We start from the raw sequence: 22,195 nt of genomic DNA, 5'->3' as shown, positions 1-22,195 counted from the left end.
TCTTCAGTATTGCTTTGGCAATTCTGGGTCTTTTGTGACTCCATATAAACTTTAGGATTATTTGTTCTAGTTCTGTGAAAAATGTCCTGGGTCATTTGATAGCAATCACATTAAATCTGTAGATTACTTTGGGTAGTATGGCCATTTTAGCAATATTAATTCTTCCAATCCAGGAGCATGGGGGTATCTTTGCATTTCTTTAAGTAATCTTTAATTTCCTTAATCAATATTTTGTAGTTCTCTGCATATAATTCTTTCACTTCCTTAGTCAGATTTATCCCTAAGTATTTTATTTTTCTTTTGGATGTGATTTTAAAAGGGATTGTTTCTTTACTTTCTTTTTCTGATATTTCATTGTTAGTGTAAAGAAATGCAACTGATTTCTGTATGTTAATCTTGTATCCTGCTACCTTGCCAAATTCTTTTATCAGCTCTAGTAGTTTTTGTGTGGAGCGTTTAGGGTTTTCTATATATAGCATCATGTCATCTGCATGTAGTGACAATTTCGCCTCTTCTCTTCCAATTTGGAGATAATACAAATTCTTAAATTCCTACTTGTTTCAAAAAAGAGTTGGATCAGGAAGAGCTTAGTCTTTCCAAGAATACTCCTTAAAGTGGTGGGATTTCACCCTGTATCTCTGTGGGAAAGTGGTGGGGTTTCATGCTGCACATAATTAAGGTAGTTAGAGAATATGGGGCACATAGGGAGTATTCTCAAGGCAAGATAGAAATGAATCAAGAATGTAGTAATATTGGTCTTACTCAAATGGAAGACAGGTTAAAGGAGTCTCGTGAGAAGCTAACGGGAACTGGCATCTCAGTCAGATTTTACCAGCCAGAGGAATTCATTTAAGTAATGTTTAAGGACTTTGAGGTCTTGTGATTTTTTAATTATTCTTCTTTTCTTTTGGTTGGTTGTTTGCTTGGGCAAAAAGTGACATGATAAAAAGTAAGAGAGAAAGAAAGGAAGTAACTCTTCCTGATCAGCTTCCAAGACTACTCTGCTCGATGACGCTTTGCATACACAAGCTCACTTATTCTCATTAGCACCCTGGAAAGCAAATTTCATTATCCATTGGAAAGATCAGTAAATAGACTCAGAGGATAATTAACTTCCCAGGTGGTACAGTTAAGAAATAGTAGGACAAGTTTTTTTGGATCCAAATCCATGCCTTTCATATTACACCACAAACTTATCTATCCTTAAGAGGAAGGATGGATTTGTAGGAATAAAGCCTAGAACAAGCAAGACTAATTGATGCTCTAACAGGCATCAAGCAGAGCAAGTGAGAACTTGGGTAAGACTCCAAAAATTCAAAGGATCTTTGAGAAATAATCCAGGCCATCCCCTGTATCATAACAAAACCATCCCAGATAGTGTAAGAATCAAACACTGAGTCATCAGGGATCCAATACATAGTTTAAATGGTGTAAATAAAAACTGGGCCATATTTGGGTGGAAAGTTATCCATAAAAATTTTAATTAATGGTTATTATTGAGTGTTTTGTTCATTCACGTCTTCCAAAAGTATCTGAGCATTTATTACGGGCCTTGGAGATACAGCTATCAACATAGATGAGTCCCTCCTCTTTTGTAATTTACAATCTAGTGAGGAGTGAGAGGAGGACAGAGATGGAGAGTAAATAATGAACACATGAAAATGCAGGGTAACTCAAGCAGTGGTGAGTGCCGTGATGGAAGGGAGCGGGGGGTGGGGGGTGCTGCTGTAGTGCTTCTCAAACCTGAAGGTACGCACACCTGGGAATCTTGCTGAAGATTCAGATTCAACAAGAAGCGATGAGGCCCAAGATTCTGGATCTCCAGCAAGCTCCCAGGTGATGGAGATGCTGCTAGACAAAGGACTGTACTTTGGGTATCAAGATGCTGCATTTGTTTTGGGGTTGGGGGCAGGCGAAGCACTTTACCTATAGTAGGCAGAGACTTGGAGGTGACTTTAGAATTTTTTACAAAGTCTAAGTACTTACAGAGAAATTTCAATCTTTCCATGTTGACTACTTTGAAAATTTGAAGAAATAAATCAAATCTCCTTCTTTCAAAAAATGTTTGCCACCCCTAATAGTGCCTGTTTCATCATACTCTACCAAAAGATGGGAAGGAGCCAGCCATGGGAAATCTACCTGCTAGACAGAAGAAACAGCAAGTGCAAATACCCCCAGGCAAAAATGTTTTAGAAAAGAGAGGTGTATACAGCCACAGTTTAATGAGTCCATGGAAGAGCGATTTTATATGAGAGGTAGGCAGGGAGCCAGATCACAAATGACCTTATAGGCCAGAGCAAAAAGCTTAGATTTTGTTCTATACGGAGAAAGAAGCCACTGAAATATGTTTAAGCAGAAGAGTTTCAGGATCTCACATTTTAGGAAAAAAAAAATCAAGCTGCTAAAGACACTCTGACTGTATGACAGAAAGGCAAAGCAGAAGTGAGGGGAGCAGCCAGGTGGCTGTGGTAGGCGTTCCAGTCAGAGCCGGTGGTGGCCAGAGCCCACGGTAGGATGTCAACAATGGAGACAGACCCTGTCAAGAACCATGAAGAATTTTTCTCCATCTTGCAATCTAACAAGTTAGCCTACCACAGTTTCAGGATTGCTGGCAGAAGGCATGAGACTCCTGATTCAGAGACAAAGGACTTTTACCACTCACAGCCACCACCATAGCCTGAATGTCAGCGTTTATGTAGGGTCCCCAAGTCCCAGTTTCCACCAGGCAATGTACAGCAGGCCAGGTGACACCTGCGTACGCAGTAATCATGACGGGATCCGTGTTACTGCTTTTTCCTTTTTGCCTTGAGTATGTCACAGCCCAGCACTGTTGCTGATCTTACCTTTATTTAAAATGTTGGTCAATATTAAGTTGCTCATATGTTTTTAGCATGAATTTTTATTTTTTAAAAATATTGCAGTAAAATATTATTTGTTTGGATTACCCCTTAAATCTGTATCTTAAGCAAGTGCCTCTCTTGCCTCCTTCTATTCCCAGCCCTGCCTTCCCCTAACCTTCTGGCTAGGATGGTGACTTGGTTGCTTGTAACCAACAGAGCATGGAAATTTGAGTTCTTCCCTCCCCACAGTTTCCCAGCATACTGGGTCTGATTCATATGTACTGCAGCCACCCTTGGGGATGGATAGACTTTGGTCCTATCCCTCTTTTCTTCTTAAGGCAGCTAAACTCAGGGTGGAAAGTAAGAGAGGAATCAGCATGAAGAACTTCGCATCTTCAGCGTGAAGATTTCCATGCCAGAAAGGAAGGCACTGTAACTTTCTGTTTCAAGCACGCAGCAGCTACTCATGGCTCAGCCAAATGCAGATCCACTGTTACTGAGCACCCCAAACCCTGAATTGAATGGCATGATCATCATTACTGTCACTGTTCATTTCAACTTTGAAGACCCCTTGAGTCAGAAGCCAGAGCCAGATAGCCATCTGCCTGGGGCACATGGTTTGTGTATTTCAGCTAACTTGGCATTGACTAGGACAGACAGCAGCAACGTTTTTAAAGGAGTCCATCTTAGTCCAGGGCACTTGCTGTCTCATCATGATAACATCTCTTAGCATCTTGCCTGATTTCAGCACAAGGGCTCGGCAAGTTTTCCAGGGCTGCAGCTGATTGCAAGAATTTATCTAGATTTCTTCCTGTCTGTTTCTTATCCTTTAATGCGGCACCTTTGTCAGCATTTTAAACCCAACACAGGTCAGTGACAGCCCCATACTAGTTCATGCTCCGTCTACGGTTTCCCAGAAAATTATTCCACGTCAGGGAAATCTCAAGGGAGGACCAAGCTCCTTTTCCCCAGCCAGGTTCCACTGCAAAAAACTGAGACCTTTGTCATCTTGGAATAGATAGAAGATTGGCATGAAAGACTACGGCAAGGGATGCGCCCTAAGAGGTCCCAGCTGTTACTTTCCTCCCTTGTCCCCTAAGGGAGCCAGCCCAAGTTCAAGCAATCGATCCTACGGGATGGGGGGTATCAAATTCACATCACAGCTTTCTCCAAGACATCCTCCTCACAAAAGCCTCCTTTCTCCTCTCTTTGTAATGACTTCAGCTATGTGAGGAGTTTCAAAGTTATCGAAGTGTTGTTAGAGAAGGTTTCCTTGAAAATGTGCACATCTGAACTTTTCTCATCCCCACTGGGATATCTGCCATCTTTCATTGTGACACTGCAGGCGACACTGAGGCAGGAGAAGCACGGTTCTCACATCATAGTCTACATATATGCAAAAAAAAAAAAACAAAACCCTAATTATACCAGTAGTGGACTTGCTATAAATAACTTAGTTATGATTTATCAAGACTTTTACATCGCAGAATTAAACAGCAGGCTTTTCTGGGAAGTTGACAAAAGGGAAAGGAGCCTGCAATCAGGGACCCAGTTGGAGGGCACTGGAGTGGTTAGGGGAGCAAAGCTTTAAGACAGTGAGGAGAGATTGTACTTCCAGCAATTCGAGTAAAACTAGAGTCTGAAGAACTATGATACAAGCGTAGCCTGATTTTTTTAAATCAAAAAGAGAATGAAGTCTTCTAAAGTTATGTGGCTCTTACAGTTAACCGTTCAGTCTTCAGCTTGCCTTGATTACAGAAGAAGGACAGACACCGTAGGGCATGAGAAATTATGCTATCTGGGAATAGCACCGCCTGGGGAAAAGGGACAAAGAAATCTCATATTACTCTAGGATTTACCATAGTGACGCGGCGTAGAAACTGATAGAAGAAATAATTTATTTCCATTTTTCATACCGAAAGTGATTAAATATGTAGACTCTCATTTGGGGTTTTCCAGAAAATCAATGGCAGCTAAAGCCAAGACAAATGAGATGAGAGATGAAGGGTGAGGGCAAAGGAATGAAGAGATGCAGAGACCTAGTTCTGAGGTTTGCTTTCAGGGGAAGCAAAGAAAAGCAAGTGGAAACTCTCTGTCAAGGATGAGTGTCTAGGAGCCTTGAGAATAGAAAGACTGAACAGTGAGTACCCAATGTGTCAACAGTCCAGAGAGTTGCTAATGAAATAATTAAAAGAGCAGATACCCCAGAAGCAAGTTGACAGTGTCCCCCAGTACTGAGTAGGAAAACCAACAGCTGTTAGGCAGAGCCCCCAGCAAGAAAGAGAAACAAAAATATGAAACAGGACCAAACTTGTTCAGAATACAGTAAATCTTAAACAAGCCAAGCTGACTGACACAAACCTCAGCAGCCTCGTCACTTCATCATTGAATATTGATATTTTACCATTTAAGATTCTGACCTCAGTGGTTCTGCAGAAATATCTTTATACGAACAGAAAGAAAACAAACAAAACAGGAAAATCCATGTGAAGTCTTCACAAGCATTCAAGAACACCCCCACACAAAGAATGTTTGCTTCTAAATCCTAAGCAATTTTTCTGTGTGCATCCCAGACTCAGAAGATCCAATATGATTATTGGGTCGGTTTGGCTAGAGTACGGACAGAACTGTGGCTGATTTGGGTTTTCAGTCTGTTCTTTTTTCAGTGCTCTCTTGCGTTGGCCACCCAGTTGAATTTATAGTCAGACACGTAACGAAGCCACCTTTGCTTGTAGGTGCAGACGACGACCATGTGTATCTCCGTCAGCCTGAGTGGCTTTGTGGTCCTGGGCTGTTTGTTTGCCCCCAAAGTGCACATCATCCTCTTCCAGCCCCAGAAGAATGTGGTCACACACAGACTGCACCTTAACAGGTTCAGTGTCAGCGGAACTGGGACCACATATTCTCAGTGTAAGTATGGAACTTGGCAATGACTGCTTCATACGTAGAGTTGCAGAAGGGAGCAGGCTGGAAGGGGTAGCCATGGACATAGGAACAGACAACACACGTCCATTCCTGTGAACAATCACGATTCAATTTTAGTAAGTGCTGTTTCGACCACCATATGCCAGGTACCATGCTGGGTGCTAGGGATAGAGTGGTAAGCAGAAGAGTTCAAGTTTCTGTTTTGGCTGTGTACAGTCTAGCCAGGGAGACGGACATTAAATAAATCTTCAACCACCATTAGGATTTTTGACCATGTTGCAGAGTCAGAGAACCTAGTTTCGAGTCCTGACTTTGCAACCATTTCAGCAGGTCACCTTGAGCACATCACCTTACTGTTTCCTTCCTTAGCTGGCCTTAGGGTGGGATGAGATTAGTGCTTGGGAAAACCTGTTCTGTGTCACATAGATGCTGAAGGTGCTTCATATAAGTTAAAAGGGGAAGATGATCAAATAAGATGGAAAAGGCGGCATCCTAAATACCCACTCGGAAGTTCAAAGCACCTCCTTTCACACGAGCATGATAAAGGTTTCAAGAATCTCTACAGCGAGGGAACCTGTTTTACTTTGTTATTTACAGTTTCTCAAAAGTATTTGACCTCAGTAAAGCATCTCACATTCCATGGAATACACTTGGGACAATGCTGGAATAGATCTTCCTCTTATTTCAAAGACACAATGTTTTTTCAGCTGAGAACCAGCTGAGAAGTTGGCGTGAACTGAAATATACCAGGATAACGTCCCAGCCAGGGTTCTCTCTCCTGGCCTACAAATATCTGAAACACTATCCTTAGAGAATCATTTACTTCTTTAGACTCATCTAAAGCACAAATGTACCTAAAGGTGACAAACTTTTAAGCCATTTTCAACTAATCTGTGGTATGAAGTAGGAGAAATTCACTGACAGAAGGATGGGGGAGGAGGGGGAGGGGAAGGAGGGCTGGAAGTGACAGAGACAAATGACTTCTTCACAATTTTGCCTCCAGCCGATTAGAAAGGAAACTTCAAAATAGCTCAGCATCACAGAGTGAGCAATCGCATTAGTGCCCCAGTTTCTCCAATAAAGTACCACATTTTGTAGGGCAGCCCTTTCCCTAGCAAACAAAGAGCAGACTGACGGCTGACAGCACACGTTCAAGGATGCAGGGTATGTACCACTCCTCGGGCTCAGCGGCTAGAGAGATGGAGACCTTACTGTATTTTCAACTAAATTTTCAGGTGTCACTATGGTTGAGTCCAGGAGCTGGTAAAACTTATGAAATAATTTCCTTGGACCTTAAAGAAACCTGCTTATTTCTGAAGCAACCAAATCTCTTTTCTAGCAGCCTCACAGCAAAAGCTGGCTAGTCCAGACAAGAAAGAACTGGCATATAACTAACACTGATAACTAATAAAAAACTAAAAAAAAAACAAAAAACAAAAAACCCTAATAAAAACAGCTCCAATAATCCAGCTAACAGGGACTCTCACTGACTGTTTTCTTCATGCTTGGCATTGTGCTAAATACTTCATACATGTGTGCACGCATGATATAGCTTCTGTTAACATTCACAACTACCCAAGGTCACACACACAGCAAGTGGCAGAACCAGAACTGAGTCAGCTTCTCTGATTTCGAAGCCAAGGGCACCCAATCACTGTGCTGTGCTCCTTCATCCAGAAAACAAGCCGGGAAATTTCCCATGAAGCGAGGTACTCAGGAGGCTTTAGAGAGAACAGAAGGAAGTTTACCATAGGCTGTGCAGCAAGATTTACCAAGGGGCAAAAACAGTCTTGTTGAGAGCTGAGAGTTCTTGGTTCTTATTAAAACCATTTAGCAAAGCCCATAAGTCTTCCACAGACATTGTTCAAGTACATCCCAACCTTAGTAATTAGAAATGGTGGCATTTTCTAATGCATATACTGGGAATTAGTAAATTCCTCAAGAGGTAACAAGGGACTTTACCCAATCAAGTCTCTGCTCAGAGTTTCAGAAATGTCCATTTACCCAAAAACCAATATACTGCAATGGCCACCAACCTGCTTAAGCTGTCACTCAGCATGCTGATCTGCTAGTGGCATACATCAAGGTAGGTGTCTACCCAGCCCAGTGTTTTAGGATCATTTTGTTACTCAGTGAAATGTTAAATACATTTTATTTTCTTTCAAAAGATCTAAATTTAGACCTCATTTCCCCAGCAGTTTTTTTCTAATTAATCCAAATTAATGAAGTAGAATTAAAGTAACAAAGTAAAATATTTATGTAATACCTCTAGCACTTCAGGTGTGTAAATAACGAATTCACTGATCTTTTACTTGTAATTCTTTATCTTTTACTCACAACAGTTTCATATTTGTGAGCTCATTTTATCCGTATTAGGTGTCACAAGTTCCATTTTACAAGTGAGAAAACAGAGAACAGAAGTGACCTCACAAGGATACACGATGATTCAAGAGCTGACACTGAATTTCCTGACTTGTGATTAATACCCTAACCATTTTACTAAATTGGAACCATTGTCATGAAATTCAAATTCACTCAATTATTAAATGCTTGGGCACCTTCTGTACACCAGAAATGTCTACGCACCTGTGTCCACAGTGGTGAACAGGACAGAATCCCTGGTCCCAGCAGGAAGCTTGGTGTCTAGGGCAGTGTTTTTCATACTGCAGAGTGTAAGCCACTAATGGGTCATGAAATTTACTTAGTGTGTTTATCAGCATTTTTTAAAAGAAAACAGAACAAAGTTTCTTAGAGTTCATCATATGTAATAGGGTAAGTGCTATTTCATGAAGTCTGCTCGAGTCTATGTATGTGTACTGGGTTCAGGCAAAACACTTATTTCTATGAATTTCAAAGAAATTTGAAAGCCATTGGTCTGTGGGATCTAGTTCTACAAATAAATGTGTTACTGGCCACTATGATGAAAATTTAAGCAACTGGTTTAATCCCTCAGTACCTGATTGCTCCATTATAGATTCATCTCAATATTCTATTTCCCTCTTAAATATTGGGAAGTATGCTGTTTTAATAATCAAGAGAAATCCTTAAATGGCTCTGTGTTCATTAGGTAAAGCATACGTTTGTCTTAGGCTGTACCTAATTTATGTTCTTCCGGTAAGTATTTGCAGGCATTTTATTCCAATGGATTATTGTTACCAATATTGCTACTGGTTTTCTGACTTACTCCCTCCAGAGGGAAAAATTAAAAACTCATGTATGGATGAGAGTAAGCTGATGTAGCAACAGAGTTACCCTCCACAAAAGACACATTTAGTTATCTATTCCCACCTAACACACTTCCCCTAAATGAGTGACTTAAAAAAAAAAAAAAACCTTTTATTATCTCCCTTGATTTTGTAAGTCAGGAAATTCAGGCAGGGCTTGGCTGAGCAGTTCATCTGTTCTCTGAGGCCTTGACTGGGGTCCTTCTGTAATATCAGCTGAGACTGAATTGGTCTGGAGGGTCCACAATGGTTTAATTCTTACACTTGGCACCTTGGTGGGATGTCTCTGCACTTGGGATCCCAGACAGCATGACAGGACCTGCCCAGATTTAAGGGGAGGGACATAGATCCCACCTCCCAGAGAATCTGTGGCCATTTTTATGATGCTGCACTCTCCAAACCCTAAATCCATCCAGTACTATACTTTTCATAGGGATTAAGTGACATGACACACTTAATCTTACACCGAGAAGTCACCTTGACTGGAAGGTACAGTCACATTAATTTCCAGTTAATTCTCTGGCAAGAGAGTTGCAGAAATACCACATCATTTTGGAGTCTCAGTGAACTCCCTGACAGAAGCTAAGGTGGTTGCTTGCAGAAGGAGTATAAGTATTGGGTTTTAAGAGCTGAGAAGTTGCTCAACAAAGATGGAAAAAGCATAGCCAAACTTAGAAGCAGTCTTGGAAGAAAGAACATGGTTAAGGCCATCTCAGAAAACTCATCATTTGAGAAATATTTACATGTTGCTATGTGCAAAAGAGTACAGTTTTAGTAGTAGCTGATTAACTATATACAGTGGGAGTCAGAATAGTTAAAGGAAACAGTAACTTTCCCCATTAAGTGTACCCATAGGCCAGTCGTTTCCAGTATTTGTGTATTAAAATACCACCTCTTTGAAACAGATTCCCAGGCCCCTTCCTTTGATTCACAGGGTCTTGGCAAAGGCCAGAAATCTGGTTGGTAACAGATACCCCAACTGGTTCAATGGAAGTGATCCACGGAAAACATTTTGAGAACCTGAACCCAAACCATCGTGTCTACTTCATCCAGTGGCATCAATCAGAGCAGGAAGCTCCACTGAGATGACCCTCAAAGAGGAAGGTGGCACTGGGTTCAGGGAAGGAGAGCTGTTTTGAAATTCTGTCCTTTGCCTCATAATGCCAACAGCCACATCCCTGCCAGTTATTTCCCATCACCCTCTGGAACTCTCCAGAGAAGGCATCTCTCACACAGAAGCACCTGGCCACTCAAAAAACACTTACCGAGAGTGGGAATGCACCTTCCAATAGCAGTGTGACTCAGAGACCCTGAAGTCCTACACTCATACTTGGAATGCTGCTCCCACACCCACACACATTAGCAAACATCCTTTGTATTTGGATGAGGGGGGGAAATGGTCATTCTTTATATTGTTCAGCCTTAGAAGCAAAGGATCTTCCCAGAGCTGATTCCCAAAGATAGACAGTCAAGAATGTGTGCGGAGAAACTTAGCATCTGTAAATTCAAAATATTTTTTTAAGTGAAAAGCCTTCCTTTCAGCCCTACACCTGACAGCATCTCATTCTACTGGCATGGGTGCTGAATGTAAGTAGAACGGCACCATTCTGAAAGGGACAAGCTGGAAGTACACGTGAAGTTATGCAGCATAAAGCCCTGTAGGTCCCATGCAGAGTAGAATGTTGTTGACATTGGTGTAGGTTTGTATCAGCATAGACTGGGGACAGAAGTGAGAAATGGAGTGTGCCCAAGAGTCTTCAGAGCTATTATGTACCCAGACTTGGTCCTACGGGGATGCCTATTTCTCTTGCTCATGGTGATCATTCAGATGTATGTATGTCATTATCATTAAGATCAGCCAAGAGGCTTCTGCTAACTAATGATGCCCAGATTTGGGCCCCAGAGGAGCCGGGGGCATATGGAGATTGATTTCTTCTGCCAAAACCTTAATCAGAAAGTCACTTGTCTAGGTGGTAATGTGTGAACTGCTCCATTAATAGAATTATTCTTTATTACAAAGCATGTGCACATTATAAAAAGAAAGCAGTAGTATCAAAAGATCAAGTGAACAGTCTTCTAGAGTCACCACATAATTTCCTACAGAGCTACAGCAACAGACAGCAAGGACATAAGGACCAGGCTTTGAACTTACCAGTGGCCAGGCTTTGAAGACACCTTAGTCAGCAGGGGGCAAGCCACTGCACAACTCTAAATAGGACTTCATACGAGAAAAAAAATAGCACATAATGCCAAGTTTTTCTTGACAGTGCTAGTCCAGAAAACCAGCATAATATCCCTGCACCTTTACAGTTCAGGGAGTCCCATGATGACTGGCTAGGCAGATTAAGAAGTTCTTTGGCAACACAGACTGAATGGACGGTCTCCTTCACCATAGGCATAAATATATTATAAACATAAATCCTTGCTGACCGAACAGGAAGAGCCTAGAGTATTCAGCAAGTTAAGCCATTTGCTTCCAGGCAGAATAAACCTAGTGCATCCAAATCAGATGTCGATCCATTTTCCCTTAAGAAAGGGAAGTCCACAGCATCCCTGAGAACCTCATTCTATTCCCTTTCACTCCCTCATTGAGGATGGGAGAATAGAGTCCCCATCTGCAATAGGTAACCCTATAAGTTAGGAGGTAGATATTCAATACCTCTTCTTCTATTTAGCATTTCCCTTTACTTGTCTCACAACTGCCCTTATACAACCCTTAAATCATCTTCTCTTTGCCTCCAATATTTTGCTAGGTTTTCCCCATGCAGCTCCAGCCCACCTCCTTTAATACAGTGACCACAGAGCCTGGAGCTGGAAGAGATGTTCAAGATCATTTATTCTAACAACCACGTTTATAGACGAGAAACCAGGGCCCTACCTATTAGGTGCTTTTAGGAATTTGATAACTGCAGTCATAGATAAAACTCTCAAAAGCTGCTCTGTGGCTCCTCTGGCCTCTCTGGATTTTCTGCCTCAACTCAGTGACAAAATTCATCTCAGAAGCTATTCTGACAATGAGAATCTTATCATCTGCAAATTCAATGATTTTTTTTTTAAGTTAAAAAGCTTTCTCTTACATGCCACACATGACAGCATCCTGTCCTACTAGCACGGGTGCAGACTTCTATTCCTCTCAAAAGCCCAGGCTGGGGAGTTCAGCGCATAAATCATGTTTTTCTGAGGCCCCAGCGAGCCCCACACCCAGGCTGCATACAGACAAGATGTGGTATTCCAGAGGGGCTATCCTCAAAGCTTCTCAGAAAATGTGATTCAGTGAAGAAAAGGAATTTTGTTAATGGTGACCCATTAAATGCTTATGACAGAGATATAACTTCTCTCATTCAAATAGTTTTTTTCAAAAGCAGTATTATGTCCTTGAGTTAAATCACACTGTATGGTCTCTCTTCTGTGTTGTACATTTGAACAGAACGCAAACACAATAGCTCAAGGAGAGTTCCTAAACCAGAGAGTTTATATTGTGTGAGAGATACCTACAGTCACATGCACCTCCATGGAACCCCAAATTTATTAATGCCTTTGGGAACATGGTACCATGCTCAGAGCAATGTATAAATGTCAAAAAAAAAAAAGAAATGTGTATTTAATCAAATACTGCCCATATAGTGATCTCAGAGGATCAATATCTTAAAACAAAGCAAGCAAAGAGTCTAACATCAATTCATTATAATGTTCCTCCTACTTCCTTTTCATTTTAAGTGAATTCTCTAGAAAACATTCATAAATGGAAATATCTGTGTGCCTACAGCAGGAAAATGCCTACTCATATAGAAAAAAAAAATTTTTTTTAAGATGCCTGCCTTACCTGGAGGAATTTCAGAGGCTTTGGGAGAGGAACCACTAGCCAAGTAAATGAGACAAATTTGATGGATAATTCATTCCTTCACTGGAGAAAGTTTTGTGGCCAGGCTCAGCTCTAGGCAATGGGGACGTGGTCATAAACAAAACAAACCCTACACTCATGGTGCTCGCATTCTAACCAGGCAAGAGGCAGTACAGACAGGCAAGCCAAGAATATGTAGTATCTTAGGTGTTGATAAATGATGTGGAGAAAATAATGTAAGCCAAACACAAATAAGGCACACTGGAGACAGACAGAGAGTTGCTGTTTTTTAGAGAGTGGCCAGGGAAGTGATAAGGTGACACTGAGCAGAGACCTGAAGAAACGAAAAGAAGGAAGCCATGCCAGTACCTGGGGGAAAGACATTCCATGCAGAGGGAACAGCACAAGCAAAGGTCCAAAGTGGGAAGCACATCAGACAGGCCAAATGAGGCCAGAGGGAAATGACTAGGGGGGAAAGGGAGAGGAGATGAGGACAAAGATGGAGCAGATCATGTCAGACTTTGGAGGTCACAGGAAGGACTTTTGCTTTTCTGTTTCAAGAACTGGGAAAACACTTGAAGGGCTTCATCAGACGTATGGCAGTACCTGACTTTTAAAGCATTGTTTTGGCTGTGTGGGCAGACATAAGACAGGGAGCAGGCAGAGCCATCATTTGGGAGGCTACTGCAGAGCCCGGGTGATGGTGGCTTAAATCGGGTGGTAGCAATGAAAGCTAACAAACTTGTGCAGATGTTGTGTATCATTTGAAGGTGAGGCTAACAAGACCAGCTCCACTAGGAAGGAGAACTAATGCCTGGCATTATCTTGGGAGAGTTTGACCCTTTTGTCGTTTGACCTGGACCCCTAGCTGTAGTGGCACTTGCAGCTCATGTTAGTTGTTTGAGCCTCAGGGTGAACAATTTTCTGATTCTTGCCTGAAAACACATTTGGATAGCAAAGAGAAGCAGCAGGAAATGTGCAGCAACTGAGAGGAGGCAGGAAGAATAAAAAATCGGTAGAACAGTACAAAAAATTCTTGAGTCCTTTTATTTACACATTAGTTATTGTGCCTCCAACTTTGGTACTCCTTGAGGGAGGGGAGAGAGGAGAAAAGAACACGACTGGAAAGAAAGCAGGACAGCATGATGTGGCAACAATGGACTGCGGTATTAAGTCAAAAACCAAGTGGAATTTCTTTTAAGGTAATTAAGTTGTATCGTGGGTGACAGAAAGGTACCTGCCATATTTTCTCTTTCCTTGAATCTTGTCTCACAAGAAATGAATCACTGAATGAAGAAGTCTTTGCTTTCCTAAGTTCTAACTCCACATTTGGAAATTAAATCTTGGGTTTGTCGATTTTTATCCAACACCGTAATACATATGATTTCCTCTTAAATCTCCTGGTAACAGTTTAAGACCATTACTTTGGTCATAAAGGGGAAACACCACCTGAGAATCTAGCCTGCGTTGATTAATAATGGGTTCTCTGTCTTCCACTCAGAAATCTCTGACATAGCAAGGCTACCAAACCAGTGGCTAAGAGTGTCATATCTGCCCAGACAACATACATTAATCAACACATGCACTTCTGGGATAAATCAAGGGACCCTAGCATAAGTAAATTGAGGTGATGAGTAAAAAAAACAGGTCCAATGACAAAGCAGGAGGTCAAGGCAACATGGTATTCCATGACCGTCGCATTAAAATATCTAAACAAGCAGACATGCTGGGAGACATTACTTGGGGTCATCAGAAACAAGGAAATGGAACAGATGGGAACAGAATGGAATGTCTGTTCTGTTTAAGTGTTTGTTTTATTTTTTTCCAAGTCTGATCTATTACACAGTTATAGTAACACACTGATTCTCAGGAACCAAGTCTCAGCCACTAAATTGACCACTAAATTGACTAAGAGACTTGGCATCCATGAGAATCTCTTAAATAAATATGTTTAGCATTGACTGAGGACCCAGTTACCTGAAAAAACAGGGTCATTTTCTCCGAAGCCTGACCAGTCTGTGCATTACTGGTACAAGAAAAACAAATTTCACAGTGCGACACAAAGCTGCCACTCAGCTACATTGATCTCTAGAGCTTCACCAAGCTTGTGGAGCAAAACATGCCTTTTCATGGGTGTGAACAGCCCTTCTGTAATCAATGGTGGAACTTATTAAGTCTTTTTCAGTTATCTTCAGTTTTTACTATAAATAGCAAAAAGCACCACCTTAGCCCAGAGTAACTAACAGCAGCTACTCACCCCCACTCCCAGGAAAGCCAAAAATAAGCCTGCACGTATCTTATTTCTGACAGAAAGGGTGATTATAGAAATCTGCTTAACCGCACTTAAGAAAATAGGCTAAACTTATGCCATTAAAAATCTCGTAAGAATTTCAACAGAATAATAGCAAAAGCTCATCAAAAACACACAAGCAAAAATGACAGTATTTCTCTCTTCCACATATTTTACTACCTTGGGGAATAACAGATGGGCTAATACAGGAGGCATATGTGAAATATTTATGAAAGGCAAAGTAATTGAGACAGTAAACTCATAAAATAGTAATTTCCTCTACTATATTCAGCAGCATGAACAAAAACAAGAATATCTTTTACATAATAAAATGAAAGATACAGATGAAACAGGTAACAAGAAGTAGAAAAACACAAGTCCCCGTTCCCTTCAATACACTAAAGAGTGGTTGGGGCAAAAATAACTGCAGAAAGAGTCTGGGGGGTGTTTTTGCTGTTGTTATTTCTTGTAAGAACTTGAATTTGCATTATCTGCCTCTCAAAGAGTTTAGATGGTCTAATGTAGGGTTTTCCCTTTAATATCCCTTTGAAGCAGGTAGGTGATTCGACATTATTCTGTAAACGTTTATAATGATGTCCACCAGACATACAGACACTGTAATTTGAGGATGTTCTTCGTGGCTTCCTTTGCAGCCCCTGTACTACATGGTCAAAGTAGACCCAGTTTTTAAGAAATCAGAATGCAGTGAGAAAGCAGATAATAAGCACACACTTAAGAAAAGCGTTACATCAAGTTCCACAATTGCATGGGGAACATCAGAGCAGGTTTCTGCTGCCATCTTTAAAAGTGCAGGTGAAGAAGGGATTAGACTAGTTCAAGGTGGACAGAGAGGAGTGCTGGCACCCTAGTCCCTGGGTCTCCTCGACTTACCCCCATGACACATCATTCCTCTTCAATCTCTGAAAATGAAAAACCTGCACAGAAATAATAAAATTTGATCCTGGAAAAGATGAAGAGCTTAGTCAAAATGTCAAAAGCAGGATGCCTGCCCTGGGTTGCTCACCGCCCCCGCCAGCTCTTTGCAGGGGTGGTTGATGGTTGACACTACAATGAGGCTTGAGAAGCAGAAAGGCCCACCTGTTTCAAAACGAGGCTGCCCACGGGCCTCACATTTGCTCGTTAAAAGATTATTTCTTTCTTGAAACTTTCATTGGTTCCCTCATTCTTGGAAATGCAACCATTCACAAAATCCTTCAGAAAATATGCACACAGTGTCTATTCTATGACCAGCCATGGGGATAGGGATAGAATAACGAAAAGGCTAGCCAGGTCCCCACATAGTTTCTAGTCAAGAGTAAAGACCTAAGATGCTAACCAAAAAAAAAAAAAAAGAGCAAGAAAAAAAATCAGTTTTACAACTGAGTAATGTGATTGAGAGTAACTGTTGGTTGCTTTAGTTGAGGTGGCCTGATGACAGACAGCCTTTTGCAGGGGGTGACATTTCAGATGTGGATGACAAGGAGGGACTCAGAGAGGGAAGAACATTCCCAGCAGAGACAACAGCTACTGCAAAGGGCCTGAAGTTGAGAAACAGATATACTGTTTTTGAGGACCGAAGCAAAACAAAAAAAAAAAAAAAAAAAAGAGGGAGGTAGATGGGGGGTCGGGGGGGAAACATAGAATTAGTTGAATGCAGAAGAACAGGCATGGTCTGTATCAAGCTGGGATTTATAAACCAGAGTAAGGAGAGTACAAAGAGAAGCCACAGGAGGTGTGTAGGTAGGTGGCTTACAGCTCAGTGTAAGAGTGTGTGCTTAGTATGCACGAGGTCCTGGGTTCAATCACTAGTACCTCCATTAAACAATCAAAGAAACCTAATTACCACTCCCACCCCCACCCCCAAAGAACAACAAAAAACAAACCCCTGGCTGCTGTGTCGAGAAAGTACTACAGGGAAGCAAGAGTGGGCACAGATACCCTGGTGGTACAACTAACGCAGTAGCCGAGAGAGAGAGATGATGGTGGCCTGGCCCAGGGCGAGAGATGAAGAGATGGAAGTGGTCGGAGGTGGAGACAGTTGACTGGACCTGATGACAGGTTTAATATGGGAGGAGGGACAAAAAAGGAATGAAGCGTCAGCACTGGGTTTGGATATGCTTTGGCCACCTGATTTTGAAATGTCTATAAAGAGCCACACGGAGACGCCCAGGAGACAGCTGGACACAAGGCAGCTGCAGAGAAAGGACATACTGAGTGTCTGGGAGCACTCTTCCCTCTCCTAGGTTTCCAGTGAACTGTGGTTTATACTTCATTTCACCCTGTTCCTTCTCTTACCTTTCCTAGCCATGAAGAAGCAATAATCAGACTAAGTATATGAAGAAGCTTTGCAAAGAATACAGTAATTTTCTCACATTTGGAATTATTATCACTGTCACCTTCCATTGAGTATTTATCTGGCACACACTGGGTCTTCATAGTAGAAGTTTCAGGAATTCCAGATTATGCTGTTCCTGCTTCCCCTGCTCCCAAGATATTGTAGCTTTTAATAGTCTTGTATCGTAAAGAAATTTGAACCTCATTCTAAAAAAGATAAAAGGACAAAGTCTTCAAAAGTTAGCATGTTACATGACACACAACTCCACTGTAACCTTAGGCAGCTGCACAGACTTGACTTTATCATTTTCTTACACACACAGACAAGTAATCAGTGCAAAATTGAGAGGTTGGCACCTCCCCAGCGGTGGGTCCGCCAAAAGACTTCAGTGCCCCAGATACAATGAATGCTTCCCACTGAACACCACAGAGCACCAAATTTTATAGTCAGTTTCTCCTTCATGTTTAAAGGAATTCATATGAAAAATGCAATTTTATGGGGCAAGAAAATTTCCACAATCAGGCATGAACACTTTAGCATGAAATTAGTTGATCTGATTATTAACTGAGAGATATGCCTTCAAAGAATGGGACAGCTGACTGCTCAGGGTGATCAGGGCTGAGGTCAAGGCAGCCAAGAGAATTAGCCCCTCCTGGACAGAGTAGGTCCAGATGGACCGGCCAAGGGATGGTAGGTCAGCAGCTCCAAATGGTAATGTGAGGCCATCTCTAATTTATTGTCTTGGCCATGGAGTTTCATTCTGTGAAGGACAGGGCTCCTGGCTTTTGTTCTCACTCAGTAAAAAGAAAACGGTTTAAGAGTGAAATAGATTTATTTTAATCATCCTTAAATTTCTCATAAAAACAAAACTTTTGTTCAAATAAGAGCTATGAATTGTTATCTAGGAAAACAAAGAGCCATAAAAAGAATGAACATACATACCCGTGTTATAGTCACACCCTGACACTGTCATCACTATTGCCATTAACAAGAGCATCATCCCTCTGCAGTTCTTAGTAGCCCAGCCTCACTAGAGTTTTCACTGAGGTTATCCACTTGAACAAAGAAATTACATCAAACCATTCTCTAGAAGGCAATAGAGTTCACAGATGACTCGTGGGACTACAGAGAGTCATTGGCGCCCAGAGAGAACAAAATTGACTATGCTATTTAAAATAGTAATTAATTGAACAATCTTTAAGAAAATTGCAGTGAGTGTTCAATTTTGGATACTGCATTTTAACCAGTTTACAGATTTGCAAAGCTAATTTTAAACCCACGAGTGACTTCTTCCAACAAACTCTCACCAAGAGGCATGACATTAGCGGAGGTATGTTCCAGGATAATTTTGAACAGAGCATATTTAGAAAGTTGACCTACCACAGCATTAAATCACCTAGCATTCTCCAAATCCACGTTAATATGAGTTTAACTTAATTTCAATCAGTGTGCAGGATTACCCGTGCCAGTACCTATGTGGCCCATTTGACTAATGTGGAATTTTCTGTCCTGCTTTGTTTTCCAGCCTCTGCAAGCACATATGTCCCGACGGTGTGTAACGGGCGGGAAGTCCTCGACTCCACCACCTCATCTCTGTGATTGTGGAATGCAGTTCAGTTCTTGTGTTTTTAGATGGTTAGATGAAAGTGCTCATGTGCAGCTCCGGAATGTGGAAACAGAGCAAAAGAATACCCCCTAGTACCTTTTTTTAGAAACAGTACAATAAATTATTTTTGAGGACTGTACAGTATATAGTGACGTGCTAGAACTTTTTAGACTGATTTTAGTGTCCCTATTATTAACGATTCCCCAGAACATGGAAATAACCATTGTTTACAGAGTTGAGCATTGGTGACAGGGTCTGACAGGGTCAGTCTATTAGAAAATATGGTGGCAATATTAGGTAACTTTTTTTCCTATGAAGTTTTTTGTAGGTCCTTGTTGTAATAACTTAGGATGAGTTTCTATGTTGTATATTAAAGTTACATTATGTGTAACAGATTGTTTTTCTCAGCACAAAATAAAAAGCATCTGGATTAATGTAACAATATTGAGAATAAAACCTTCAAGGTTTTCCAGCATGGTGGATAATGGCTTGTTCTTTTTAAATCACGCCAGATAATCTGATTATATTGATTTCAGACCATTTATACTTTTCATGTTGGAAAATATAAACTGTGCTTCTCTTTACATTTAGGTGCATTGAACACAAGTTGTTACCTGGGGAGAGAGCTGTGAGCAGAGCTAGACTTCTTTGCAGATAACACGATCAGAATGCAACTGATGACAGCATAACTATCAGGCCCTTTCAGTGGCCGGATGATAATACTCATGTTGGTTTCTTTAAGCCACATCAGTACAGCAGCCTAGAATTCGCCCCAGTAGTGCTCTGTGGCAAGAAGGAGAGGGTTTCTCCGTCCCTGCATTCCTCTTAATGCAGAGGCTGACCTGCCAGGGGAAGTTTGACAGCCTTCATTTCCCAAAACGACCTTCATTACTAGCAAGGAGACTGGGGAAGTATCTTGCTATTCCATTGGAAAATCATACTCACTGCTCATAGCTGAATGAGGCAATAAAAATGTAGGTTATCTTCTTTTCCAGTGCTTTTCCAAAGTCCCAAGAACAATGCTTAGGCACAGAGACTTGTCACTGAACCTGAATATTTTACTAAACTAAACAAAGGAGCAAACAGGGAAAGCATGGATAAGCTAAAACTGACTCATTCTTATCAACACTGTCCTATTTCTCCTGGTAAACCCTGAGTCACAGATCATTAATTAATGTAGAAAAATTTACCGAGAACCTGTCTGCCAGGTCCCACACCAGGTACCACAGACAGAGACCGTACTGGTTTCCTGTAACTGATGAACAACTGAACACGAACTGGGTGGCTTCACACAACAAAAATGTATTCTCAGTGTTGGCAGGGCTGCACCCTCTTAGCTCTAGGGGTGAATCCGTCCCATTCCTCTTCTAGTTTCCAGTGGTTGTCAGCTTTCTGACATCACATCACTCCAATCTCTGCCTCCATCTTCACATCACTTTCTCCTCTGTGTGTCTCTTTCAAGGACATCTGTCATCGCATGTAGGGCCCACCTGGATAATGCAGGATAATCTCATCTCAAGATCCTTAATCACATCTGCAAAGGCCCTCTTTCAAAATGAAGTAATATTAGATGTGTACATATCCTTTGTGGGGGGACCACTCTTCAACCCATGATGGAGGAAAAGATGATTGAGATGTAGTTCCTTCCTTTAAGAAGCATCAAGACTGGAAAATATTTTAATGAGGGAACTGTGACTGAGGAACACAGTGAGAGGAAGGAAGAAGAGGATTCGAGGGGCCCACAGGCTAAATACAACCAGGGCCTGCTTAATCAAAACATACAAGTACTATTTTTAAAACATCCAGAAATAATGAGCAGGTACACAAAAGCCAACAGGACTGGCCTTGGGGAAGTAAGGCAAGGAATCCTGCATTAGGGAGTCTCTTCTTCCTTGCAGATGCACTTGAATCAGCACCCTAATCCATCTATCCAAAACTCACCAGATGCCCAAAGACCACAGTGCAATCTCTAAACTCTCATATTCAAAGAAAAACCTGGATTTGGGGAGTGGATGGGGCAGACTGGGTAACAGATTCAACAGCACTAGACGGCAAAGAATTCCAATGTACGAAGCTGGCAGGAGTGCCAGATAAGTGTGCTCAGAATGAGCAAGTGCTGAAGATAAAGGCTGAGGCAAGGCTGACGGGAGAGAAAGTAAACTCAGTCCCCTGATGGAATGTGACAGTCTGAGGCAGGCACTATCAGTTGGACTGTTTAGAGACGCAGCTGATGTCTAAAACAATCAAACTGATCATGGATCTTTTTAACAAGATGATTAGGCTGTGGGTGAACCTTGAAAGAACTGTTTTTGAGAGCCAGAATTTGATCTACAGCCACGATATTTCACTGCCCGCCTTTACACTGAAGGCACAATGACTGACAGCTTCCTTCATCTTCCCTACTACAAGCCTTGTTTCCTATTCAAAAGCACATCCCCTAACATGTGATCCCCAGAAATCATTTTTTTAAAGAATATAATTTGCAACACATGTATGGAAGACAGCAGCTATACAATCTTTTTTTACATAAGCCATTTCGACCAAATAGGTTTTGGATTTTTTTTCTTTTCTTTTCTTCTTTTACTCCAGTAACAACCTTTCATTCTCTCAAAATATAAAACTTGTTGAGCTGATCAATCTTTGCAAAACTGTCCTGAATTTAAGCAACTCAAGTAGAATGATCTATCCCACTCATAAAAAAAAAAAAAATCAGAACCTAATGATAAGGCTGATCACTGTTGGATTCTCGAGTATTTACAGTTTCTGAAACACTCTGGGTGTCCTCTCTAGTTTAAATATGAACAATTCTCTTGCTCACTCAGGTTTCTCTGGGTAAAGTAAAAAGGCCCCATTTTTAAGCTGCAAGGCAAGCTGGTTTGCAGAACACAGAGAGGACAGATGGAGAGAGTGTCTGAAAAAGGAGGTAATTCAGCCCATGTACCTTCACAGCCTTCATTTCCACACCTCCTCTCAGCTTTACTCATGTATCCACCATGACAGTTTTGGGCCTCAAAGCTCTTTAGCAAAGGGCTATAAACATGGAGAAGCCAAGAAAAGCGAGGGGGCCAGGAAGATGGAACACCAGTGTGGATTATCACCATCACAGCCCTAATAACCAAGGCCGAAACCCCTGA

General features: G+C 41.4%; 1 protein-coding gene across 2 annotated transcripts in view; it reads left to right on the top strand.

Annotated features, from left to right (window-relative positions):
- The window catches only part of GRM3 (glutamate metabotropic receptor 3), a 207,442-nt gene extending 187,906 nt beyond the window's left edge, over window positions 1–19,536 (top strand). For both annotated transcript variants that reach the window (XM_010977994.3, XM_064487614.1), the window contains 2 exons: window positions 5,576–5,750; window positions 18,981–19,536. In XM_010977994.3, the coding sequence (XP_010976296.1) occupies window positions 5,576–5,750; window positions 18,981–19,054 (249 nt within the window). In that variant the 3' untranslated portion in view covers window positions 19,055–19,536. The remainder of the gene's footprint in view (window positions 1–5,575; window positions 5,751–18,980) is intronic.
- The last annotated feature ends 2,659 nt before the right edge of the window (window positions 19,537–22,195 follow it).

The sequence above is a fragment of the Camelus dromedarius genome, chromosome 7 (assembly GCF_036321535.1).
Source record: "Camelus dromedarius isolate mCamDro1 chromosome 7, mCamDro1.pat, whole genome shotgun sequence".
Taxonomy (NCBI): domain Eukaryota; kingdom Metazoa; phylum Chordata; class Mammalia; order Artiodactyla; family Camelidae; genus Camelus; species Camelus dromedarius.
The sequence above is the reverse complement of the archived record's forward strand: the minus strand, read 5'-3'. Positions and strand labels throughout refer to the sequence as shown.